The 26,003-nt window shown below is 33.2% G+C and overlaps 5 protein-coding genes across 9 annotated transcripts; 1 reads left to right on the forward strand and 4 right to left on the reverse strand.

The window, feature by feature from the left end:
* Positions 3,526-6,708, reverse strand: LOC109356013 (extracellular ribonuclease-like). Its single transcript, XM_019599335.1, has 8 exons — positions 6,474-6,708; positions 6,132-6,357; positions 5,961-6,025; positions 5,792-5,856; positions 5,277-5,363; positions 5,074-5,204; positions 4,517-4,622; positions 3,526-3,966 (listed from the first exon to the last, which is right to left on the reverse strand). Exons 1-8 carry the CDS (start codon positions 6,653-6,655, stop codon positions 3,761-3,763), a joined length of 1,068 nt encoding a protein of 355 aa, XP_019454880.1. The 5' UTR covers positions 6,656-6,708; the 3' UTR covers positions 3,526-3,760.
* Positions 7,688-8,385, forward strand: LOC109356031. Its single transcript, XM_019599360.1, has 2 exons — positions 7,688-7,856; positions 7,943-8,385. Exons 1-2 carry the CDS (start codon positions 7,787-7,789, stop codon positions 8,206-8,208), a joined length of 336 nt encoding a protein of 111 aa, XP_019454905.1. The 5' UTR covers positions 7,688-7,786; the 3' UTR covers positions 8,209-8,385.
* Positions 9,108-11,504, reverse strand: LOC109356024. Its single transcript, XM_019599347.1, has 2 exons — positions 11,302-11,504; positions 9,108-9,844 (listed from the first exon to the last, which is right to left on the reverse strand). Exons 1-2 carry the CDS (start codon positions 11,399-11,401, stop codon positions 9,510-9,512), a joined length of 435 nt encoding a protein of 144 aa, XP_019454892.1. The 5' UTR covers positions 11,402-11,504; the 3' UTR covers positions 9,108-9,509.
* Positions 14,540-16,991, reverse strand: LOC109355998 (probable polyamine oxidase 5). Of its 2 annotated transcripts, none has more exons than XM_019599315.1 (2): positions 16,883-16,991; positions 14,540-16,258 (listed from the first exon to the last, which is right to left on the reverse strand). In XM_019599315.1, exon 2 carries the CDS (start codon positions 16,225-16,227, stop codon positions 14,566-14,568), a length of 1,662 nt encoding a protein of 553 aa, XP_019454860.1. In that variant the 5' UTR covers positions 16,228-16,258; positions 16,883-16,991; the 3' UTR covers positions 14,540-14,565. The 2 variants fall into 2 exon arrangements, with proteins under 2 accessions (XP_019454860.1, XP_019454868.1); XM_019599323.1 differs by lacking the exon at positions 16,883-16,991 and having other exon boundaries at positions 14,540-15,735; positions 15,775-16,451.
* LOC109355979 (zinc finger CCCH domain-containing protein 64) lies at positions 19,593-25,286 on the reverse strand. 4 transcript variants are annotated; one of them, XR_002108696.1, is made up of 11 exons: positions 25,136-25,285; positions 24,743-25,022; positions 23,538-23,667; positions 23,289-23,408; positions 22,543-22,660; positions 21,864-22,315; positions 21,368-21,653; positions 20,856-20,949; positions 20,564-20,709; positions 20,160-20,398; positions 19,593-20,046 (listed from the first exon to the last, which is right to left on the reverse strand). XR_002108696.1 is itself a non-coding variant. In XM_019599303.1 (10 exons), the coding sequence occupies exons 1-10, from the start codon at positions 25,205-25,207 to the stop codon at positions 20,270-20,272; spliced, it is 1,818 nt and encodes a 605-aa protein (XP_019454848.1). In that variant the 5' UTR covers positions 25,208-25,286; the 3' UTR covers positions 19,593-20,269. The 4 variants fall into 4 exon arrangements, 2 of the variants coding, with proteins under 2 accessions (XP_019454848.1, XP_019454834.1); XR_002108694.1 differs by having other exon boundaries at positions 19,593-20,049; XM_019599303.1 differs by having other exon boundaries at positions 19,593-20,398; positions 21,873-22,315; positions 25,136-25,286.

The raw sequence follows: 26,003 nt of genomic DNA on the forward strand, positions 1-26,003 counted from the left end.
TATTAGTGGGATATGGAAATAGAAAGATAATGAGTGATTATCATTTTTCTTTTTTAAATGGGAACACATCAATATTTTCAATTTGTTTATTTATCTGTTGAGAATAAAATATCTTCTCTTACTAGAAGAAGATAATTTATCTCATTAAATCCAACTAATTGTTTTAAATGTGTCTTATTTTTCTTTTTCTAATATATTTTAAAATGAAAACATATTAAAAAAAGGAAATAAAACACATGTCAAACATTAAATGAATTTAAGGAAATAAGTTATCTCTTGTTACGAATAAGTATTTTATTCTCTTATTTATTTGAGTGGATGGGGTGAAGCAGAATTAAGATAAAGTGACATAAAAAGTAATATGGGGTATTACGTAGAATTTAGGGTGGGGCAAGGTTGTGATATTATAAGTGAAAAAGAGAAAAAGGGTGGTTGTGATTGATCCATAAGGTGCATTGTTAATGAAGAAACGGCATTGAATGAGTGTCGGAGGAGAAATGAATGTGGTGCCTGTGAGTTTATCTGCCATGCAGTATTAAATTCGAAGAGCTAGGCTTAACACACTTACACATAAGTCCTTTTGCCTTTGTCTTTGTCTCCTTCTATGTATCCTACCAAAACCTACTTATTCACATAAACCATGCTGCTTTTCTATTCTTGTTTTGGGTCTCTTTCTAACATTGTATTTCTCGAGGTTTTTTATGAGCATAGAATTCTATGTAATGTCACATCTCCTTTGGAAATTCAAAAGAGTCAATAGACTTTAATAATGGGCACCAAGATAAGAAAAAAAAAGGTCACAGTTGTTTCCTTCATTCTTATTTTTTGTCTTATCACTATCTATTGGTGAAGGGAGATGATGCTTTGATAATTGTGTAGTGGAAGATTCAGACTATGAAGGAGTGATAAGGAATTGGGAGGGAATGATTTGGTTATCATTGTGTTTTATATTTGGTACTATTATTAGTAAACAATATTGCTTGTTTAGGATTTTTTATTAAATGTAATTGATTTAAATCATTCTTGATTCTAACTCTTTATCACGAGAATTATAACTTTATAATTAGATGTATTATTCATGTATATCTAAGTAAAACACAGAAAACAATAAAGCACAATTATCTTAGTTATGGTTGTTTGTTGTCACCACAAACCATCATCAATATTTTTATTGTTACTATCATTACCAATATCAGCAGCATCACCTTGTCATCGCCATAACCACCAGGCACCATTTTTGTCGCCATTAATGTCTTTACAATTACTACCACTACCATCTTCATCTTTACCACTACTATTACCACCTTACTTCTCATTAGAGATGAGAACATAAGATGAAAGAAATGGAAGAATAATCACACATAAATTTAACGTAGTTTGGGAGAGGAAATTGTTTAGGATGAGCCTTAAAAGCTTAATAAATAGTAACTCATGACCCAACAAATGGAATTAATTTTAGAAACTAAACAAATTCATATTGCAAGAGGTGGATCTGAGCTCCAAATTTGTTGGTCTGTTAAAAAGTTCAAGGCATTCTAACGGTGACTGCTATTTTCAAGAATTCAGAATGAGGCCAAGCTAGAAAGAAATTACGGGCCATTTGACATCATGATTACTATAACTTAAGAGCAAGAAACTATATATCTTTGGTAAGAATCTTGTCCAACTTAAACTTACATCTGCAACCACACATGATGATTTTTTTTGGTGACGAAATGTATATCCTTATTTTATTGGTAAGGAATTAATCGTTCGGGAAGTCTGTGGTTGTCCACTGTCAACTAGTATAGCTCCCTTTCATGTAGAATTTCAATGTATTTGAAATGACCCACTAATTTAAGGTTACTGTAATTAAGAGAAGATGGGGAATATATAAGATATGATAGTCTAGATTCCTTTTTTCTTTGTTTGGTGAAAGGAGAAAATTAAACAACTGGTTAATTAATTCAGGTGATATAATAAAGTTATACATGTTAATTTCTCTTTTTAAGTAAGAATCTGAGTTTTAGTCTTACTTGTGAAAGAAAACTCCCACTGGTTGAGCTAAGAAAGTTGAAAAACATGGAAACAAAATGGAACCCTTTTCCAAATAAATCAAACCATGAGGATATACTCTACTCTGGGATGGTCAAGAATGGGCCACAAGGGGTGGTCTGGTGAAGACAGATTGGAGCCAATCACCATTCACTGCCTCCTTTAGCAACTACAAAGACCAAGCCTGTGTTTGAACTTCTTCTTCAGGCTCCTCTTACTCCAATTCATCAGAAAACCAACCATGGTTGACACTATATGACTTACAACTATTGTACTGATATCAAGCACATCCAACAAGGCCTCATTCCTGAATGTTTACAACATTAATTAAGAATGAAGAAAATGTAAAATTATTGAAGAAAATGTAAAATTATTGAAGAAAAGATCCTTTCAATTTTTTGCTTGCTCAAGAATTTCCAAATTGATGTCTAATGGGTCAAGTTACTTGCCTTCTACTCCAAAGTATATTTTAGAAAATATATTTATTTATCTTCAAAAACTCTAAAATATAGGTTATGAAATATGAATCACTAATACCTTCTTATGATTATCATTAATATTGGTACTTTTTCACTAATTTCCTTTGTTTGGTTTAGAGAAGAAAATAGAATTAGAGAAGATAAAAAGGAAGAGTACGAGTAGAAAGAAAGAAATGAGAAAATGAGTTGACCGTGAGGGTTGTTTAGTAAGAGAGAAATATGAAAGAATTAGAATGAGAGAAAATGTATTTTAACAAAAAAGACAATTTTACCTCTTAAATAATAATGAGGATTTGATAAAGGTAAAGACATTATTGTAAATGCAAAAAAAACACTCATACTTTACCATTTCTTCTCACATGACAGAACAAAGTAAAAGTTGGTGGACCCCACCACTTTTATTTTCTTTCTCTCCATACTCTCTCTTACCAAATGAGGGGGAAAAATTCTTTCTCCTTCAACTCTCTCTTTCCTTTCTCTTTCTTTACTAATTCTCTCCAACAACTAAATAGACTTTCTCTTTCTTTACTAATTCTCTCCAACAACTAAATAGAGGCTTCTTAAGAGTGTTTTTCAACAAAGAAGACATAACTATTACTACAGCCGGTTTTGCCTCTGCCAACAAAACTTTATTTTATTGCTTTAGAATTTAGTTACTTAGTTAATTAGTTTTAAAAAAACGGAGAATAAATATATTTTAATACAAGGAAATAACTTATCTCCTCCCCCAGTAAAAAATATGACATATATATTATTTTGTTCAGTTTTAGAAATATTTTTGTAGAAAAAAATTAAATAGGAAACATATCATGCTCTTACTGTCGGAAGGAGATAATTTATCTCCTTATACCAGGAGATACTTCATTCTCAAAAAAATATCTACATACATATCTTTTCATTATTGTTTAAAAAAATTTCTTTTATCATATTATCTTGTCTTCTACATCCGTGCTTTATAACTTCTCTAGATTTACAGAGTTTGGGTACATTGGTCTACACTCTAAATTTTTACATTTGTTTTGAATTTTATTTTAAAACAATATTACAATTAACAAGAAATATGAACAGGCAATGAATTTCTAATAGCCTCACCCAACATTAGTCTATTTCTTTAACTAAAAATTAGTTAAATACCTGAGAAAGGATTCAACTCTGCTTTCTTCTTTTCCTTGCATCAAATCCAATCCAATCATAATTCTTTTAGTATAAAAAATATTATAATAGGATAGTTCAGTCTTTTTTCCTTGTTAAGAGACACTATTCTGTTGAGGAGAACGCTTCGAAACAACATCCTTCCATATAAGATTGGCATATTCAGGATGATCAACAAAAGGATTTCGATTATGCTGGTAAATTTTGCATATTCTTTCATTTCTCAGCTTCTCTTCCTTCGAAGGTGGGTCTATTTCATTCCATTTTAATAGTGTGGAAAGCAACCCCATCTCCCTTTTTTCTGCAGTAAAGAGATAACATTACTTTCAACGTCAAGGTATAGAAAAAAGAAATCAACTTAAAATAAAAGTAATGAAATTTGGAGAGCTATAATTAGTTTCCAAAATCAACTTAAAACATGTCATTTGAAGCAAAAAAATGAGCTGCAAACTTGCAATGTACAGAGAATAACATCCCAGATTTCAAAGCAATCTTTTCTTTTAAGCACGTTTCAGAGAGCAACACAAAAATCAAAATCAAAATTTGTAAAATTAATGGATTTTTTTACAACGAAACATAAAACAATGTCATGGAGAAACAATTGTTTATATATTCAGATACTGCTATCCCTATCGTACACGAAGTTTAAAAGATTCTTACATCTATGACTAAATGTGAGGAAATATATGAGGTGAAAAAAGTACTATTGAAAGAAATATATAACATGAGATGATAAAACTAATAATCTACATAACAAACAAGATAAACCCACTAAAAACTTCACCAACATGCATAAAGAATGCATGTTGCAAATATCATAATTGAATGTGAACTTGAAAAGTCCAACTTACCAACATTTGGTGTATCTGAGAGACGAAGTCCTAGACTTCCACCTGGTTGTTGAAACCCATAACAGACTGCCATGTACATTAATGCCCTTGCGATGTCCCCTCTAACCTGAGGTTAGTTTAACTTCAAGACATAAGCATGAAAGAGGCATTATCCCAAACAAAGTTTGAGTCAAAATTCTCCAGGTAAAGGGATATCAGAGCTAATAACAAACAGATGAAGCATCATACTGGAACTTTCGCCATCCAGACAGGGTCCTTATAACAGCAGTTATTTTTGGTCTACCAGGTACAAGTTAATTGTGAAAACAGGTAAAAAGATTTGAATAGCAATCTTAATCTTATAGACTTAACTAAGGAAAAATGCCCCAACCTCAATTTAACCAAAATAGCTCAAATGACATAAGTTTAACAGTGGGCAAGATAACATAAAGAATTAAAGATATATCAAGTATTAACTTATGGCAGTACTGACAAGCCAGATCTCCTTCAGTTTTCATGCATAACGAGAAATAACCAATGAGGGTTCAAAACAAAAAATAAATGGCACAAAAGATGACCTGCATAGGTGGTGCCCAACTCTCCTTGTCTGTTTCAGTGTCCAAAGCAGCTTCTTTGTTAGCTGGCCTCAAACATCTGGTCAAGCTAGTATTGCATTCACCATAATATTTGTTTCCCCTTGATGAGTTGACTGAGGAAAACTTGTAAAATCAACAGAAATTGCAATCTTGACTCGTAAATCATTGAGCAATAGCTTTCTTACCATTTACATCAGCAGGGCGAATGTTGTGTAAATCAGTCAAAGATGGACCATTGGTTAGCCCATAAGAACGAGGCCATAGATGCTCCCCTGTAAAAAAAGCATATGCAAATGAGTGAGTGTTTCTTTTCTTGGAATGTAAGTTGCTTCCATAAACTTTAGCCTTAGTTTTATTAAAGCAAATAGTAAGTTTCAATGACTTCCATAGATCAAGGCATATAACAAGTTTCACATACAATGTACAGTAGTTAGATAAGAAGTTAAACACAACTCTTGCTAGTTGCTACTTTAGCATGAATGCATAACCTAGATAGGGAGCTTGATCAAATACAAGTGTGTATTCTCATTAATTAGCATAGGTTGTATTATTACCCTTTGGTTAGAAACTACCAACTGAGAACAAACATGCTACAAGCAGAGCTAAGAGCAACTGGTGAAAAACCAAAAACATAACTAAGACTAATGAGAAACTAACATCCAAATCATGGTAATTCCAACAAATTGATTAGTTGACTCACTATTCCATCCCAATGGTTTTCCTGATAACTCTTTTGGGACAACTCTAGACGAGTATATTTCAATTCTGCATATCATAAATAAATCGTTACATAAATAAAAATCAGCTAAAATGATAAATAGAACACAATACTAAATTGTAAAGCAATGACAACCATGGTCATTCCATACATTTCTGATGAGTCCTCTGGTTTATCAATATCAGCAGCATCAAGAATCTTAAGGGCATTCCACACCTAGTAAACAATAAGCTTTCAATACAAAACTCATAGGAAACCAACCTAGTTATACAATATTCAAATCAAAATTGAAGCATCATGTATATATAGAACCATAAATAACCTTCTTGTAGGACAAGGAATAATGAGGGTAAATGATGCTATTCAATTTTTTCTTCAATGCTTCACCTCTTAAATGCTTCACAGGAGAATAGTAATAACTAATATCCTCACAAAGATAAGTAGAAGGAGATGAATAATCAGAGGCTGAAGCAACAAGATTGAGAGATAGCAAATATAGAGAGATAAGTCTTGAAAGCAATCTCCACCACATATTCAAACAATTTACCCTAAAATGCAAAAAGTGTGATAATAGTTAGGTTCAAAATTGGGAGTGTTTATTATGAAGACATTAACATGTGTTTATGTGGCACTCAATGGAAATGAGAATTAGAAAGTACAAAACCTGTCATCGGTGTTAGAAGTTGGAACCGGCGGGTTTTGACGGCTGACATGGGCAGCGCAAGAGCGGCGCCGCCGTTGGAATGGGGTGACGGGTGAGTGAAAATGAAGTGTTGGGTTTGGTAGCAATTGCTGCCGGTTTGTAAAGAATGCGGGGGGTATGGCCTGAATTGCTGTCGCGCTCATATTTGCTGCAGATTTGCCACGAGTCACTAATGCTGCTACGTTTTCCACATAATGGATAATAAGGTGAGTAAAAAATATATATTTTATTTTAAACATAAGAGAAATGGTGAGAAAATACAACGTTTGCCCATTTAGTCTTTCATGGCATTCTTTGTCTATAATTTATTTAATCATCAATAACTATACAAAAAAAAAAATAATACAAATTAATAATATATGATATACTAACAAAATATAAATCTTTACGTAAATAATGTATAAATATTATATCATTCTTTTAACTTTTCTACAAAAAGAAATTTAGACTTAAAGTATCACTCTTTTTATAATAATTCTAAAAATATTAAATTTATAAAATATGAACCTTAATTTTGAAATAATAATGAAACCATTATTTACAAACTTAATTAATCTAGTGATGTAAGATAATATTTATTCTCAGATAGATTAAAAAGTGAAAGTTTCAATTTATATGACTACTTATAGGAATGAACAATCTTACATCTTAAATATGATTAATTCATTACTTATAGGTAGTGATTGGATCGAGTATACAAAAGATATATATAAATAATGAATGGTGGGTTTGCTGAGTGAAAAAAGGCCTTGAATAATATCATGCTGAAATAATAATATTGTATTATTGTTTATACTGTGATACTAAATTAAAAAAATATATAAAAAAACAAAATGGATAGAAACTAAAAGCAAGAAGGTGGTGAATAAGTTGATAATCCGAGCAAGCATGTAAACGTGGACGGTGGAGCATTAAAAAACAAGAGCAACCGAAGCAGTATTACGTGTGCATAAACATTTTTCTTACCATTTATAAGAGTTGTAAGAGCCATAAGGAACCAAAACGCTGCTCACTTATTCAATCTTTAGTGCACCAATGCTAGACGCTTGGCACCTCCTATCAATCAACGTGTTCTTTGTTTCGGTGCCATACTTTTTAAATTTCTCCTCTTTCTTCTTTTTTTTCTAAACGCTTCATCACCACACAATATATATATATATATATATATATATAACTTATATATATATATACACACTACATTAGTGTATTTAATCTTATATGTTATACTATCTGCTTCTGCATTTGTCTGTGTCTGTGCCCACATCACTTCAGAGATGGATTTGTGGCGTAAGATAAGAAGAAGTTGGATTGGTTTCTCTATACGAATCAAGCTTCGAAAATCAGGTGGGTCCTTTTCTATATCTATATTACACTTTTTCCATCTATCTGAATACCCATTTATCTAATTAATTCCCTGACTCTTATAGCAGGAGGAGTTGCCGGAGGTAGAGGTAGCGGTGGTGGTAAATACGGCGGTGATAGTTGCAGAGGTGGTTGTGGGTTGGTGAAGCTTCAAGATGATGTTCAAATGTGTGGGTATAAAGATGTGGAAATAATGTGGAATATGCTGAGCATAGATTTGCAACCTGAGCCAATGGAAGCTGCACCGAACACTAGTTCTAAACTACCCAAGCGTAGGTGCAACAAGCACATGTCCATTCCAAGGCTCTTTTCTTGGACTAACCATAGCCCATGACAAACTTGGTTTATAGCTTGTGTTGCAAATTAAACCTTCCTCAAGTATAAAGTTTTATAGTGGAATGTGATTTTTTTTTAATTTGTAGTACATGGATATTTTAATGTTTACATATAATATAGGAAAAAGATGTGTATATATGGTATGCTAGTCGATGTGAATAAATCTTTACTTCTTAATGTAAATAAGAGAAGTTTATGTTGAGTTTCTTTGTGTTATTTTTGGTGGTCGGCAACGACGTGTAGTGGTAAAAAGCAGTGGTTAGAGGTAGTGATGTGAAAGAGTGAAAATATTGGCACTCAGAATACATAGGTATATGGGTCCAAAGTAATCTACTTTTTTTCTTCATAGACAAGCAAAAAGTCTGCTCTAGTTCCTCATTTTTCTACTTTTACAAATTGTTCCCTTTGAGCAACTAAAGCTAGATGAGTGTGAATGGGGACAGCATTAAGATCAGTGTTGGACAAAATTGGTCGAGGATATCAAGACACGCTATACAAAGATAAAGTTACTCAACCCCTTATGTCACTATCAAAGGTAAAGTTTATTTTATCTGAGTTGGATTTTAAATGAGATATAATAGAAAGAAAAAGGTTAGAGGAAAGTAAAAATGAGCGTTGACTGTTGGGTAAAACAAGATGAGAATTTTGGAAGTTTGAACTAGGTGTTGGAAAAATATGATGACAACGATAAGCTGGACGCGGTGACATGAAGAAGTGTATAAATGAGTGTTGGACAAAACAAGGTATTTATTTGACCCCACTACAATACACTTTTTCCCCTTTACTAAATATGATAATATTAGCACCCTGACCCACATGGATGATTCATGTGTTCCCTATTTTCACTATCAATTATTGGGTCAAGGTAGATTCTGTTGTTCACATCACTATCATTTCTTGGGTCAATTTGTCAAAACGTGTTTTCACATACTCATTAGAATGGCAACTGCCTCATCCATCTAGTTACAGATATCAAATGTTGAGTTGAACAAAAGCACAATTCAAGAGCAGAGACCTACCATTAGCAGGGCATAATAGTGCTCAATTTCAATGAAAGTAATGAATATAACATCTAGCTAATAACATTCTTGGATAGTGCCCTAAATTTCATGTAAAATGATATGAATACTACAACAAGACCTTCATCAGGTTAAGTTCAGCTGGATGCCTGCTTCCCTAAAAAAACTCTTGGAAATGCAATGTGATTACCATCCAACAAAGAATGAATCTTCAAGAATACATGTTTTGGGTTGAAACTTTAATCTGTTAGTGGCATGGTTAAGAGAAGTGGAGTGAAATTTAAAACTTGGGTATGGACTCTGCACTCAGGAACTTTTTCAGAGTGGCCTTCTCTTGGTCATTTTGTTTTTTCTCTACAGGGTCCTTGGGTTTCACTTTCCTTTTCTCCTCCAGCATCCACTTGAAAATTTCACGTTGCTGTTCTTCAGGGATAGGATCTCGCACTTGCACAGGTGTTGTGTCAGTTACAAGGAAATCGTCATAATTGAAGTCATCTAAAACTGTGATGGGTTTAGCAGGCACTTCAACAGTAGCTTTGCCTTTTTGCGATTTTTGCTCTCTTCTTCTATTACTCTCTGTTGAATCTCTCCTTTTTGCACTTGCAAACATATAAGCTGCAAGTCATTAAAAATCATGGAGCAAAACTAATTAGTATATTCCAGATGTTCCCTCTAAACCAAAGCCGAATTCAACTCATAAACTAAGGCATTCATTCAATTTTTTTCTGAACATCAAAAGCCTATGAATGACATGAGAGGTTGATCACAAAACACATAAATCATTTACACATGATGCAAAATCATGTGATACGAGATAACCATGATCACTCTGTCAAACTGGTCATTTTTTTCACAATCCTTTTTAATCCAATCACAAAATATATAACAATTAAGTCTGTTTTGCAAAAATGCATTAATCACTAACCAGTCTTTTGTCTCAGAATTTCATCAACATTACCAGCTGAATCACTCAAGTAATCCTCTTTTTTGGGTTACAAAAGTTATTCTTCTTTTTTGGAACATGACACAGAAGAATTTGAATATCAGAAAACTTGTGTTACACATACATTTAGACCAGCTAGTGAAGTCTAATACCCATCATCAGTGATGATCTTTGAGATGAGTCAATTATTTCCCTTATGCTATGTTTGGGAGTCTTGCTTTGGAGGGGAGGGAAGGAAATGGGTGACTTTGGAACGAGTCTCCCTTGTTTGGGTGTTGGGCGAAAGGGAGGAAAAAGTTTTGAAGGCTTTCTGGAGCCCTCTAAAATCTTTCACATGCCTATTTCCATTGTTCCTCCAATTTGGGGGTTTTCTGAAGACAAAATGTCAAAGTATCTAAATGTCTATGGTAAAATTTTATAATTACATTCTTTTCTATTTTCCATTTTTAAAGAAAGTAAAATAATATTCTTGCATTATTATTGCTTTAGTCTTCTCCAATCTAAACCATTTGATAAGAGGACACTTGATTTGCTTTCCTTTCTAATTCCCTTCCTCCCTCTTCTTGCACTTCTTGCCCCTTGATCCATCTCATTCCCTTTCCCTAAGTCCTCTCTCCCTGCCCTCAAATACCCAAACAAAGAATTGCACTCAATAATTTCAACTTTATCAAATACCATATATGAGTATAACGAAAAATACTCCTTATATTACACTCAGACCTAAATTTCAGTAACGAAGATATTATCAGAGCCTCCAAAAACAATCTTTTATTATAACAAATAAGGATTAGACTAAGAATATCATACAAAAAATGGCTACATAATAATATAGCGTATATTGAATGCTATAATAACCGTATATGGATAAAAAGGTACTTGTGATCATATACTTTCCTATAAAGGTCAATAATAGAAGTGCGTGCGCTTATGGTATGTTCTTGAAATAAAAAGCTAAGAAATCCGTGACTGTCATTATATCAAACACATAAAAGGCACACATGAAAACAAGCGGAAAAAATGAAATCATCAATTACAGTAACAATCAACAACCCATTCCATTGTTAAGAAATTCAAGACTGAAAAAAGAGATGAATGATGAAAGGAGAAGTGATAAAAAGACAAAACTAACCTCCAAGGGCAAAATTAGAGACCAATAGAAGGCGCCAAATGAACTTGGTTCGTTTCAATGCCGAATCAGTTGGAGGAACAGGTGGCGGAGTATCACTCATCTTTCATTCACTGAAAAAAACGATAACTGATAACTAATCACTGATAACTTTCTGTTTTGTCTTCACGTTCGTTCTTCATCTTTCAACTCGGTTCAGTTGAGTCACGAGTCATATAAAGACACTATTTCATACTATTTTCTGTTAATGGACCATAGATTCGGCCCAATCAAATCCTAATCCAACATGGAAGTGATGGAACATTTTCATTTATTATTCAATAATCAATATGGATATGCATTCTATCATGTATTCAGAACTATGTGATTTATATTTTCATTTTTATATACATTTTTTAGATTTTAGGTTACTAATTAAAATGTTACTTTAAATTGCAAAAATGTGTTTGAAAGTGTTTAAAATTATGTTTCAAACTATATATGTACAATTTTTTAAATTCTTTTAAAATATTTACTTTGTTTAATTTATTAAAATTAAAATGATATATTCTCTTACAAATCAACCTAAATTATATGAAATGTAATAAGTAATATGGATCAAAAAATGTATTAATAATTTCTTCATATGTGACATATGTGTGTAAGATGATTTGTTGGAGGATTTAATAGGAAATTAGAGCATTAATCTGATTAAAATATTTATTTTATTCATTAAGTGAGAGTTTAAATTAAAACCTAATTTACCAATTTTGGATGACACATAAAATGACAAACAAATTCATTACTCTATTCACGTTTTAGGACACAACCACACAACATTTTAGGCTTGCGACGACATTAAAAAAATCAACATTGCACCATTGAGAGTGCATTTTTTGTATGCGCTTTTGTTACCAAAAAATTTGTTACATGATTCTCATAATCACTCATGAATTTTGGAGTGTTTGAAAGTTATTTTCATTAATACTTTCTTCAACTTATATTCTTATTTTCTCAATTGATAATTTAATATTATACTATCATTACTCCATATTCGAATATAGTTATAGACGTTGTTGATATATTCTCTAAACTTCACTTATAGCAAACATTGATTTAACCATAATCAAGATGAATTTGTTGATGACAATATTATTGTGATTTACATTGAGAAGAAAATAATTGAAATTATATCTCTGATTCGATTATTGATGAGTTTAAATTTAAAAAAAATAAAAAATGACACTTTAAATGAATGTATATTATTCTATAATATTTTTAATTGTTAAAATGTTATTTAGAATTAATATTTTATTTGATGGAGAAACCAAATATTTTAGGAGGCTAAGATTCTCTTCAACTACCTCAAGAGTAACACAAGCTTAACGTCTCTGTTGCTACATTTGTACATGACATTTTTGGCACAGTAGATACAAGTCACATCATCATCTTTGTTTTCTAATGGTTTTGATTTAAATAATATGGAAATAGGGATGAAGAGGTCCCCTTTATATTACTGAATTGTAGCGCATCTTCATCAATTCTTATTATATCTTCACTTTGTTTGGGTTGGGATTGCATTATTAGCCCCTGTCCAACCAATTCCAGCTAGCCACTCCTTCAATCTCAACCTACATTCACCACCTCAATCTTCACTGCTCACTACCACTTAGCAACTGAGGATAAAGAAGCTTGTGCAATTGAGAGGCCATTAACAAAGAGAAAGATATTCTAAAAGGTCAAAAGTTCGATTTCTGGTAAAAACATTTCTTTGGACAGACAATCATGAACTCCGAAAACTATTAGTTCTTTATCTAATGGATGAATAAAGTGATACATTTGGTAGTACTAAAAAAAATATACATACCACATAATGGGTTGGTTATAAAGAAAGACTCTATCATTTAAGTATGATTTGGAAGAGAGAAAAAATTGATTTTTTCCTTTGTATTTTAAGAATAAAAGGGTAATATCATTTTAAATTAAAAAAGATATAAATATCAATATATATTAGTTTTAACACTTCCTATTACTGAATACTTTCTGTTGGTGGAATTCACACATTACCACAAAAAAATGTCATTGTAATTTGTAACTGGGGCTAGTACGTTGTGGATGTTTGAGGACAGTCCTTTATCTGTCTCCAGGCAAAAAAACCCAAGCAAGATCAAACACTTTTGATTTGCTTTGTATAGAAAAAATAAATCCAAAAGTAACACAATCCCCATTGGTTGGTTAGAACTATGTATGTCTGGCATAGTACCTATACACGTAGTCACATAGTACTAGACAGTGACATTTTTCATTAATTCTGACCAACCTAACCTCTGCACAAAGGTTCATGGCATATTCATATGCATCTCCGATTCTGTCCCATTGTCTCTTATTTATTTTTAACTATATATAATATGCTAATTAGCAAATGATTATTAGGAAGAAAGTAAAAAGTATGCTTCCACCAACACATATGCTCCACTTAGCATAAATGCTAAACAAAAGAACACAAGGGTCCCTCAAGGCCTCAATTGAATAAATACAAAAGATGAGTGTATAAATTGTTGGGATAGATATGTGTGAATTCGATGTAAAAATACAATAATTGGGAATAACGTTAGTGAAAGTAAGTTTGGATATATCTATCTTTTTTGGATTATACTAGGTGAGAACATCTTACATTGAGTTAACATTTCACTATACCTAATGGAACTAAAACTTAATTATTATATTAAACTTAATCGATTAAACTTGAAATGAAACATTTTCAGATTTCATGTCTAATGAAGTTTTCAAAAAATCCTGGCCCAATGTTCATGTGGGCAGAAGAGGTGCTACATGGGACCCTACCCTAGCATTGGTGACTCTATCTATATTCATGTGATTTACATAAACTTTAGCCAGCACATTTATTGTCCCAAAGAAATGAAAGAATGCTTCGAAGTTTCCAGTTAAGGGTGTTAAGAGGGGGCCACATTTTGTTTCAATAGAAAAATTGACTACTCATGTCCATTGGTAGTAGCTGGAGAAGAGAAATGAAGGTAACATCCAAAGCTTCAGTTATACATTGGATTCTGAATATAAGTGAAAACCCCACTAGTTTTCTTGCTTTAGAGGTTTTAATTTACTATGGTGGTTATGTACTGTGTCTACTGCACTTGCATATAATTATTGTGAGAAAATATGACTAATGTAATCATAATTGTGGTACATGAGATATTTTCCTTAAAGAGAAACAATGTTGTTTAAGATGAAAATGAGAATAATATAATAGAACAATACTAGTACTAGTTATTAAATCTCAAGGCAGTGATAATATTGAAGAAGCCTATTGGCTTCCCTAAGACCACTAAAATAAGCTCCATGAGTTGTAGAATAATGGGTTCTATGAGTTGCTTCTCCAGCAAACAAAATTTGAAGTGGTGGTGAAGCTAAAGATTCATCTTTTGGCAATGGTTCTGCCATAATATCTAAATCATCACCACTTGATCCCATTGCCACATAACTGTATGAGCCTAAAAATAAAGGATCTGTTCCCCATTGTGTCTTCAAAACCTTACTGATTTTCACTTCATCATATGCATGAGACTTATCCAAAGAACTCACATTTACATTGTAAAGTTCATGAGTTAGAAAGCTTGAAAGTGTGGTTGAAACCCCTTGAATGATCTCTTCATCTTTGAGTGACTCAAGTGCTAGTGCTTCTTCACCAGCAAACCAAGATAAGAGGACACTAGAATTATTGTGAAGGGGACAAAGGGTAGCTGTTCTCCTCATCCACCAGGGTATTTCCTTGTGCCTCATCTCAGAGTGAGGTGAATGAAAAACCATTTGCAAGGAAGGGAAAAACCCTCTAGAGTGTTCATCTTTTCTTTCATATGTTGGACTTAATTGCATAAACAACTTATTAACAACACCAAAACCAAGCTTTGAAATTGCCTCAGCCTTGAAAAAGGGTAGAGGAGGATAGAACATACCTGAATCTTGATGAATAGCAGCTTTTAGTACTCCAAGTGAAACTGTGACAATGACATGATCAGCATACATAACTGAACCATCATAGAAATGTAGCTTTACAGGCCTAGAACAGTAACCATTTTCCACATTCATTGGCTCATGATTTTTCTCTGGCTGCCACTCAATCTTTGTGACTTTTCTACCTAACTGAACTGTTCCAGGTGGAAGCACAGAAGCTAAAGACTCAATTATGCTCAAGTAGCCTTTAGCAATTGTGATTTCTTCACCTGGAAACATTTGGTATTCACTTTCTGCTCTATAATCTAGACTCAAAAGGTCACCAGCAGAAGTATATGTCCTCTGAATATTCTCATGCACTCCAAAGATTCCTTCTTCAAGCAACTTCCTACTCCATTTTCCATACCCTTTGAGATCCTCCTCTTGCTCCTTTGATGAACCTGAACTCCAATAAGCATCAAGGCCTTGTCTGAGAAAAGAACCAACACTTGTTGCTGCTGAAATGTTTGAAGCTTTAGCAGCCACCTTATGATAATAACTGCAATGTTCACTTTTTTCAGTATCTGAAACTGAATCAATCAGATTCTTTCCTTGAGCATGATCCATGAGACTATTGAAAAGCTTTGTGATAGGGTCAACAATAGAAGGGTTTAGGATGAAGCCACCTTCAGCAATGGTTGTAGGTTCATCCAAGTTACCATCCATGCACTCCCAAGGCTGGTCAGACTCTAGTGAATGGATTTGTTGAGCAATTTCATGAATTGGACTGCCTCCAATTCCATGGATCCAAGTAGCACCCATCTCTATCTTATCACCACCAAAATCTGAGGTGTTGATTCTGCCACCAATCCTGGTTCCACCTTCTACAACACACAACTCAAACATGTCTTTTGAGGCTGTCATAGTGTGGAGTTTGTTTGCAGCAGTGAGACCAGCCATTCCTGCTCCAATTATCACAATCCTTGGCTTCTTTACCACCATTGTTGTTGCTACCTAACTAGTACCTATCTCTTTGTGTCATTCTATAAGAATGGCAAGGGAATAATACAAGAAAAATAAATGCAATCAAAAGGGAACAAAAACAAAATAGAGTGGTACAAATTGTGTGAACTGTGGAGGTGAGATTTGAGTTAATGACAAAGAATTTACAACTGGGCTCTGTGCTAGTGTCACTAGATGGGACTCTATTGTATCATTTTCTTAGTCTAGACGAATTTATATCCTCGTAACAACTTTTCGCTGTGAAAATAAGGTAAATCTCCTTAGGTGGAAGCCTTATGAATTGGGCCGCATTTTTTTAACTATGAACAAGTGGCTTAGAATTCCTTCAAATGTTTATGCTTTATTACTTTGGAAAAAGTTATAATCCACAATAAATAAATTGAAAGTAACATCTAAGACCCCATGCAATAATTACTAAGATTCAAAATCAAGTTTTAAGAACAGAAAACATATATAATCACTTATGGATCTTGACTTTTACTATAGTGACTTCTTTTCACACCGCCATTAATGTCTATAGGAGTTAAATAACCTATGCATTGTTTGCAACGGGTAAAGTAAAACATACAAAAATTGCACAATGACAATAAAATGGAAAAAAGAAAAACAAAGGTTGATAGTGGTTTTCACGAACCTTACATATATATTGAGTTAGTGATGGGCCACCATGAACAAATTCATTAAGGACAAAGATTTTTGCAGCAGATATTTTTTATATGCACATGTTGGGTTGGTGCAGAAGTAAACACATGTTGCAACTAGGTATTCATGTAATGACTAATGACAAAAGTTTAGAGGTTTGAAACTCATCAGAATGAGGTATAACTAAACTGTTCTATTATGCAGAATGGTAAGAATCATTTCTGCTAGCATTTTATATATATCCTGTTTTTTTCACACGGTATCCTCGCACCGAAGACAATCATGTCCGAGCCAGAAACAAACATTTACAGATCTATGGGGCTAACTCTCCCAACGGGTATTTTTTCTATACACAAGACTCAAACTCAAGACTTTGTTTAAGGGGAATCAAATACTTGAACCAACACATGTTGGTATATATATCTTGTTAGAAGATATAGTAGATATGTATTAATATGTGTTTTAATTGTTTTATTTAGGTTTAAATATGTTTCTTTTCCCCAATAAGAAATAAGTTTTTCCTGCTAGTCCTAGTTATTCTATACAAATTGTTCCTAAGCTATTTGAAGTTCATTTTTTCACCAAGTAATTGAATAGTGTAGTATTAATCTCTATTGAAGAAAGTTCTATTTTTGTTTATAATTTTAAGGGTAAAGGTATATTTCAGTGTAAATAAAAGAATACAAGTATCATTATATTTTATTTTTTATTTCATTTTCCACATTACCTTCATATGAGGATTTATATGTATAAGTTTAAAATGTTTACACTGTTAGTATAAAGTTTTTTATATTCTCAGCGTATTATCCACCATTGATTTATATTACTTTTATTTTAAGAGTCAATAGTGATTAACAAATCAATGGTAGATGATTTTATTGACAGTATAAAAAATTTCCACCGTCGTTATATACATTTTAAATCCAAGTTTAAACTAAAGTTGTATGTAGTGCCATTTTGAAATTGAAATCCATAAATGGATAGATAGAATAAATGTCATGTGCATATCTACTTTACATATAATTGATTTCTTTATAGAAGAAGATTCAATATGACATGCCATCTCTTTCATTTATCTATGATATTGTTGGTCAACTAGCTGAATAGTTCCAAAAACCATATTTGTAAGGAAGATGTGAGATAAAGACAAGTCTAGGAACATTGGTTGAGCTCTAAGAACCATCATCATTATGACCCATCAAAAAATGTTAACTTGTTTCGAGTACATCTGGTACCCTTTTATTTAATAAAATTTCCCTTTCTGATAAAATATTAATAATGTTAAGTCGTGCACATTTTGACATAATTAAAATATAGTTCAACTACATCATCTCCACGCATAAATTTATGGTAACATCATATCCACGTTTAACATCCCCAAGTCCAAAACATTTATTTTTATTAATTTAATACCTATGTATATCTAACAATAATTTGTACTACTTTTATTTAAACATAAAAAATAATTAATATAAATGTTAAATAATGTAAAAAAGATGTTACTTACTTACAATTGGTTTAGGGATCTTTATCAGGAAAGTAAATGAATAAATAAGATGTTACTTACAATAGTTTTAGGGATCTTTATCAGAAAAGTAAATGAATAAATAAGATGTTAAAGTCAACTTCACTTCCATTTCTTTAAGCATTGTGGATCAATAAAAGCGATACTTATAAAATAGACAACATCCAAAATATCCACTTAGATCACAATCACAAATGATGACTTACATATGAACCCGTTTTATTTTAAATAGTACTATCATATTTCACTTTGGATCAAGCCAATTGAGCAAGGTTCCATTCAAACAGAGGATTTTAGAATTTGAATCCATAGTATTTCGTAAAATCCAAATAAAAGTAAATTTATTTATTTATTTACTTTCAGTGATAAACGTTTTAGAGTGTTGCACGCCTGTATCTAAGAAACATCTAAAAGAAATACTAACTGTGTTAAATTATAGTACTTGATTTTTCTGTGGGATGCAAATTATAGTTCATTTTTAAAACCATATACTTGTTCAACTGTTCTCTGGCATAAAATAATGCCTTTTAATTACTAACCAGGTAGCTTTTGAAGCTGTTTTTCATCGATTAATTAAAATGGTTGACAAATGGAAGTGACAGTGATTAACGAGTAATGTTCTTTTAACAAATATTGTAATTATTTAAATGATTTAATGATAATAAAACTAATTTTACATTGAACAAATGAGCGGTACAGGAAGACGTTTAGAGCAAGAGATTCCATCTCCAAATACATCAAGGACTCAGTTCCACAATTTTGGTAGTTTTACCTATGCCAAAACCTCCAAATTTAGTAAGAGATTTACTAATATATTTTACTTTTGTTTGAGTGGATATTTGGTTGAAACTGGGGATGGACACCAAAAATTTACAACATAACTGGACCTTCAAAAGCCCAATACTAAATTGATTCTAGCCATACGAACCAGGAGTCTAGCAAAGGTTGGTTTAAGTGGTTAAGTATGGTCCTTCAGGGTCACTGACCCAGTACTAAATTGACAATTTGACATCAATACAGAAAGCATCTAGGATTAAGATATCAAAAACACTGCGTAATAGTCATCATAATGTACCATTAGACCAGAAAATAATGATAAAAATGCAAGATAGAATCATAAGAACAAGAAAATCAGAGTACATATTACCGTAACAACTAAAGTCTACCAAACGGAATACCCATGACAAAGTTGAAGCTGACATTTGAGAAGAAAATACACAAATTATTTGTCATCAACAAATTATACAAACTTTATAAAACTGCAAGTAAAAAATTGTAAGATCTTCATGTAGATACTGGTTCACTACTTGTAAATTGAAACACATTTCTCACCCTCAACCTCTCTGCCTCTCAACAAATATGAACACCTCAACTTTCTTATTTAAAGTAGGTGGACGACTAGCCTATTTCAAAGCACGAAAGCAACTTCAGATTGGTGATTCTTCTCTGGAGTACATACAAGAGCAAGGTTGAGGCGTCTACACAAAGTGCATATAAAGGTTACAACATAGTTCACCTCCGATTTTGAGATATAAGAACTACAGGGCATCTGTGTTAGTAAAGTGAAGATCACCACAGAAACTGCTGATAGAAAAATGTGACCAATTGAAATCCAATCTGGACTATTGACTCTCCTAAGCAGTAAGAACCAATTCATGGAGGAGAAAAACAATTGTAAAATCAGTTCCTCGCGATAACCAAGGAAACAGGAAGTTCATGATCACAAAATAAAACAAGTATGCACCTTTCAGGTTGGCATTCAGCATCCTAAGCAATTGGATATGACAAAGGTGCACTTGGACTCACCATAACCATGATAGATTGCTGTATATTGAGAACATAATATATGAACTATCAACAGTTTGGATCATATTCTTGGAATCGGCTCTTGAAATCTTCCACGATTTTCATTTCTTCCTCTTTGCTATGTTTGTGATTCCTCCAATCTGCATTATCTGCCATATTAAGCAACCCCGCCAGAACCTGATTCACACTTGCACGTTTAAACCCTTGCCGATAAATAGAGTCATTAACCTTATCACAAAATCATGATAATAACCAGTGCTCCGCCTTAAAAATATAGGTAGTATTATGACAGGATCCCATAATTACTCAATGGTAGATCATTTTTATTCTTTAGAAGCCTACCTCGCGTCCAAATTGAGCAGGAAATTTCACTTTCTCCTCAACATGATGCAGCAGCACTGTGCCCCCTGGGATTTCAGCATAGAACAAACTTTGGTTCCCATCAATTTGTGTCGACAAAAATTTTCTTCCATCAGAAATGCTATCAACTGAGTCACAATAACAAACAAATAAGAATGCACCATAAGCCCAGAAAACTCCAAAAAATTCAAAATCAAGAGCCTTTTCCAGAAACACCTCGTGTAAAAAATTCCCAGAACAAGCTATAAAGCAGGCCGTGAAGATTAATACTTACATTTCTTTTCAATAAATTTAAACCCCAACTTTTGTGAAGCTAAATTGAATGCTTTAACAGCCATCGCTGCTTTTGAAGCTGGAATAGGAATGGCCTATATAAAAGGATAGAATGAGTATGGAATACTTAATATAATCAATTAAAATTGAACTAGTAAAGTCATAAGAAAAAACAGAACTTAAAATTAACAAACTATCATTGTTAGAGATGAAAATAGAAATAGCTAACCAAGAAAATGGAAACAAAGAATACAGTGGAAATCGAAAATGGAATGAAGAAAACTACAAAAGGGGACAGTAGGCAAGTCACTATTATTAGAGTCAACTCAATTGGTAAAGCTATCGGACAAAAAGTGTGAGCACTTGGGTTCAAACCCTGGCAACTGCACAATTTTCCCCTCCCCTCTCACGCCAAAACTTTGCTTATAAAAAAATTAAATAAACAAAGTGCAAAAGCATGTCCTTGTCAGAATTTCAACCAGCTTTGCAAGTTGCAATAGAAACTACTTTTACCTGCAGATTGGCATGAGTGCCACGAACGGAAACCCACTCGAAAAAGATGACTTCCTTTCCTTGGTTCTTGCAAAACCTCGTAAGACTGTTCTGGAACCTATAGAGACCATCTTCAGATTCAGATGACAGAGATAAGGTACTTGGCATATGCTCAACTGGTATTATCAGCACATGGTCATCAACAAGTGGACCTTTAGCCAGTGCCAAGTAGTAATTTTCCCCAATGCTTATGATTAAATGTGACTCCACATTGGGGCTTGACAAGCAAAACCAACATTCTTTTGATCTGCAGTTGATTTGTAGGATAGAATTGTCAATGACAAAAGGCCTAAAAGTTTAAGTGAAAATGAAGAATTAAATAAACAAAGATAAGGAATAACAAACAACATTTATTCTTCAATGGACTACTATCAACATAGCCATAAATTCACAAATCAAGTATCACTAACTAACAGAATACACATTAACTATACAGTGTAGTAAGTGAAAAACAAACCTGTTAGACCTGATACTTTCAGATCCAGGCCTTCTGGAAGAATTCCTATCATCTTCCTCCTGCAAGCTATGCTTAAAGTTGCAATCAGGGCCCCTTTCACACTTTCCCTTGTTCAAAAATTCAAAACAAACACCTCTCACAGAGTGTTCCCTTGCATCTGAGTCGTGTCGAAAATAGCACTCCTCTCCACGGGGACAAGAGCCAGAAGATACAAATTTGAAACACAACTTATTACCATTTTCAGCTCCATGTTTCTGTCGCTTTTGAGATACATCATATCTCCAATGTTGAGAACCAGAGATATCATCGCTGGATCTCTTTGAGGCATCCCTTGGAGAAGTACTTTTCTCCAAAAATGTGTATGGTGATAAGGTGGTATTTGTGGTTTTCATGGCAATCTCGGTTGAAGACATGGTGGATGCAGGTGTGGGAGAAATTGCATGAATAAATTTCTGGAATGCAGAAGTGAATAAAATTTTACATCAGTGAAAAACTATTAACCATTATAGAGACAAAGGGGAAAGTTTTTTCCTCTCTAAGAAAATGGAAAATACTTTTTTAGTATGAGTTGTTTTTGCTAATTTGGAAGAGGTGCTTTGTGGTGTTTAGCTTCTCATTATTAACGAATTCATGATACACCAATAATAGATAGAAGTACACCAAAGAATAATAGCACAACCTGCTTATCTCTATTTCCAACAGAAGCAAGCCCTATAAAACGAGTCACGTGCACAGCATCAACATTGGAATATGGTTCACGTGCATAGTATATACCTTTAGTGCCAACAATGTGATATCTACAAAAGGAGAAGAAAAAAATAACAAAAAATTAACGGAATCATCAAAGTTGTCCTGTTTTTCCATTGGCCACAAGATAGTCCACAAATGGTACATTTGGCATACCAAATCCCACCAGAAAATATGACACAATTAAATCCTGATCTAGTGATAGAAGTTAACCTCCTATGAGGAACATTTCCCTGGTGTCCTCTCCAAGTTTATATGACAACAACAAAGGCTTCTACTTTTAATTAATATAGGTCCATGTTCTTTTACCATTTGTGAGATTTTCAACTCTAGTTATACGAGGATCACAACAATAATAACAAAAATTTGACTCCTGTAACAGATATGATAAACATGGTAGAACACAAATGTCTCAAATGAACGAAGAACCTGAAGCCCTATCCTGCCAAAAGATTAAAGTGCACAAAGCTACCAAGTATTATCAAATAAGATTTACACATATTTTTTATTTGTTAAATGGGAAATGCTCAAGTCCTTTTCCATTATTTTGGCTGCAAATGAAACTAAAGCGACAATGCAATAGTTCAGGTTTTATTTTACTTTTGATAAGGGGATATTCAAGGGGCAAGGATTGAGGTGCTATGGGTCAAGATATCTATTCAAACTCTTAACAATTACCGTGGTTTAATCTCTTGTACTAACTCTGATATTGTTGAATCACTGCCTACTGAATCTGAGAGTCCAGCAGGAATGTCTGAAGTAGCTGCTTCTCTTGTGACCCCACTTGGCCACTCGTTAGTAATAATGAATCAAGGAAATCAACAAACAGATAACTTCCTAGAAAACTAGCAAATTGCATTAAGGGAGGAATATGATATGATATGACCAACAACAGGAAAGACATGATGCACGTGAATTCAAGGATATGTCAAGAACAAGTCAATAATTCCAGGTTCCTCAGCTATTGCACGCAAAGCGTCAACATCATCTTGACTGTAAGTTCCAAACTGTTGAGCATTTGGTGATTTAATACCAGATAAATAGACCACAGATAACCCTGCAAGCATATATAATACCACATACATGATATCAAATACCTAATATTTTAATAGCTGGAAGACAGGCCACACAGGCACACAAATCTTTTCGCAGAAGTGATACAACACCTAAATGAATCTACAAAACATATAACTGTTAAGTACTATAGACCACAAGTATACACTAAACAATTAAGGCCAAAATGTGTTCTTTGTCCTTCCATGGTAAAATTAGAAATTACAATGATCTCTCCTGAAGTTTTGCTTAACTAAGTGCAGCACTTGTCTTGGTTGAAAATCCCACTTAATTTTTGTTCCATCATAGTGTCAGGACCAACCGACCAAAGGCAAACAAATCTCCCTTCATGCCAAAGGCAAAGCCACGCTGCCTGAGCAGTACAGGTTCATGTTGCCTACATGGCAGGGATAGTCCAATTCTACAGCAGTGGAAGTCTAATAGGCTAGAAAAAGGATAAGGTTACGTCGTTCGCAATGATGACAAACATCCTCTTGGAGTGAAGACCACTCCACCTTACAGTATAAATAGGTTAAATCACTCGTAACGAGATGTCATGAATCCTCCCTCTACTTTCTTTCTCTAAACATACACCTATAAATATTGATCGGTGCATCGAAGTCCCTTTTCAGGTGGTACCCACACAAGGTGCTCCAAGGTACTTTTCAGGTACCCTTTTCAAGTTCTGACGACCCCCACCAACACAGAAGAACAATTTCCTTATCATTTATGTCATAAGGAGCATAAGTATAAATGTATAATCATAGCATAAATCATAAGCATTTGTTTGTGAGTTATTTTTTAGAAGATAATGGAGTGAAGGGGGAGGCTCAAGAGTCATGAAATACATTTCTGATATGGTTCTAAAACCTTCTATTTTGCTTCCTTTCCTTCAAAAACCCAATTGGCATACGCACAATGAGGGGAATAGTATATTGACATATCATAGACCTAAGTGGCTAATGTCAGTGTAATATTTGAAATAAGAACCATGTCAAAGTATAATTAAACTAAACTGATACGACATCAAAGTAATTCCAACACATTCAAATATAGGGCTCAGATATAAGAAAATGTACCAACTAGGTTGAATTTGCCACTGCCTTTCAACCAAAACAAATTATCACATATCCTCAACCCATCCATCTTGAATCCAAGGTTAGCAGAGTCCTTTGAAGCCTGCAACAAAACTTTCGGGGCACCAATGCCATAATCACCAATGAAGTAAATAGGAAGAGGAAACTTCGACTGAGAGCGACCTTCAATATAGGCAATGAACTCGTCAAGCTGATCAAGTGAGTCAGGGAAGAACTGACCCACGCATAAAAGCGCGTCGAATGGACCCGCTGATTTGTTTACCTAGAATTGAAATTAATGTAATAAGAACACGAAATGAAGTATAATAAAAAAGTATGAGAGTAATGATAAAACCCTAGAGAGAATGAGAGTGAGAATGAGAATGAGAGTGAGACCGATGAGACGCGCTTGAAGAGGTGGTTGAGGCGGCCTAAAACGTCGCCGCATAGTAAGATTCTTGGAGGCATGGTAGAGAGGAAAGAGATTTAGTGGAAAAGTAAGGGAAATGGGAAACGGTGAAAGTAGGTAATAGCTCTTAATTCTTTTAGAGGGAGGGACTGGGTTGCAAACATGAGTTAAACGACGTAGTTTAAGTGTTCCTGTCGTTTTACTCACCAAAATAAAACGCTTTCTTGTACGAGATGCCGCTTGCAGAAATAAGTTAAAGTGAAATAAATAAACATGGGTAAATTGGCAAAGGAAAATAAATAACTTGGGTACAAAATTACATCAATCCTAGGATAAGCATAATTCGACTTTAACCAGTCACCCATTTTAGCCTATATAGGTTTGTTGTCATCGCGATTATGATTGTGTTCAAAAATTAGATTTAGATAATATTTTAGATAGTATTATTCATCTCATGATCACATACTTATAATGTTTCTATATATTTTTATTGAAATCAGAATAGAATAACGAATATTTATTGTGAAAATTATTATTCATTCTCTAATTTTTTTATTATATTTATATTATTAACAATATATATACATATATCATTTCATATGTTAAATTAATAATAAATAATATTAAGAATGTTTTATCTAAAAGATTTATGTATTATATTTAATCGGGTTTATGGTTGGGTTCGAGTTCAAAGATTGTTACAATCAATATTTGGGATTAGATTAGCTTCAAATCTAGGATCAATCTGAATTCAAAAAAATAACTCTACCAATATTTAGAATAAGATAAGAGACAAATGATACCTAATTCATATTCATAATATTATGAATAAGATAATAGACAAGTGCTACCTAA

The sequence above is a fragment of the Lupinus angustifolius genome, chromosome LG01 (genome assembly GCF_001865875.1).
Source record: "Lupinus angustifolius cultivar Tanjil chromosome LG01, LupAngTanjil_v1.0, whole genome shotgun sequence".
NCBI classification, from domain to species: domain Eukaryota; kingdom Viridiplantae; phylum Streptophyta; class Magnoliopsida; order Fabales; family Fabaceae; genus Lupinus; species Lupinus angustifolius.

Bases quoted from the DNA above. Each gene is read 5' to 3' on its own strand.
- LOC109356013 (XM_019599335.1), bottom strand. From the start codon at position 6,655: ATGAGCGCGACAGCAATTCAGGCCATACCCCCCGCATTCTTTACAAAC. The intron at 5,857-5,960 runs GTATGGAATGAC...TATGATATGCAG, and splicing joins CCAGAGGACTCATCAGAAAT to AATTGAAATATACTCGTCTA. The intron at 3,967-4,516 runs GTAAGTTGGACT...TCTTTACTGCAG, and splicing joins CTCAGATACACCAAATGTTG to AAAAAAGGGAGATGGGGTTG.
- LOC109356031 (XM_019599360.1), top strand. From the start codon at position 7,787: ATGGATTTGTGGCGTAAGATAAGAAGAAGTTGGATTGGTTTCTCTATA. The intron at 7,857-7,942 runs GTGGGTCCTTTT...CTCTTATAGCAG, and splicing joins AATCAAGCTTCGAAAATCAG to GAGGAGTTGCCGGAGGTAGA.
- LOC109355998 (XM_019599315.1), bottom strand. From the start codon at position 16,227: ATGGTGGTAAAGAAGCCAAGGATTGTGATAATTGGAGCAGGAATGGCT.
- LOC109356024 (XM_019599347.1), bottom strand. From the start codon at position 11,401: ATGAGTGATACTCCGCCACCTGTTCCTCCAACTGATTCGGCATTGAAA. The intron at 9,845-11,301 runs GTTAGTTTTGTC...AATGACTTGCAG, and splicing joins CTCTAATTTTGCCCTTGGAG to CTTATATGTTTGCAAGTGCA.
- LOC109355979 (XM_019599289.1), bottom strand. From the start codon at position 25,207: ATGCCTCCAAGAATCTTACTATGCGGCGACGTTTTAGGCCGCCTCAAC. The intron at 23,409-23,537 runs ATATCCTTGAAT...ATTCATTATTAC, and splicing joins ATTATTGACTTGTTCTTGAC to TAACGAGTGGCCAAGTGGGG. The intron at 20,710-20,855 runs GTAAGTATTAAT...ATTGTGACTCAG, and splicing joins TAAATTTATTGAAAAGAAAT to TTGATAGCATTTCTGATGGA.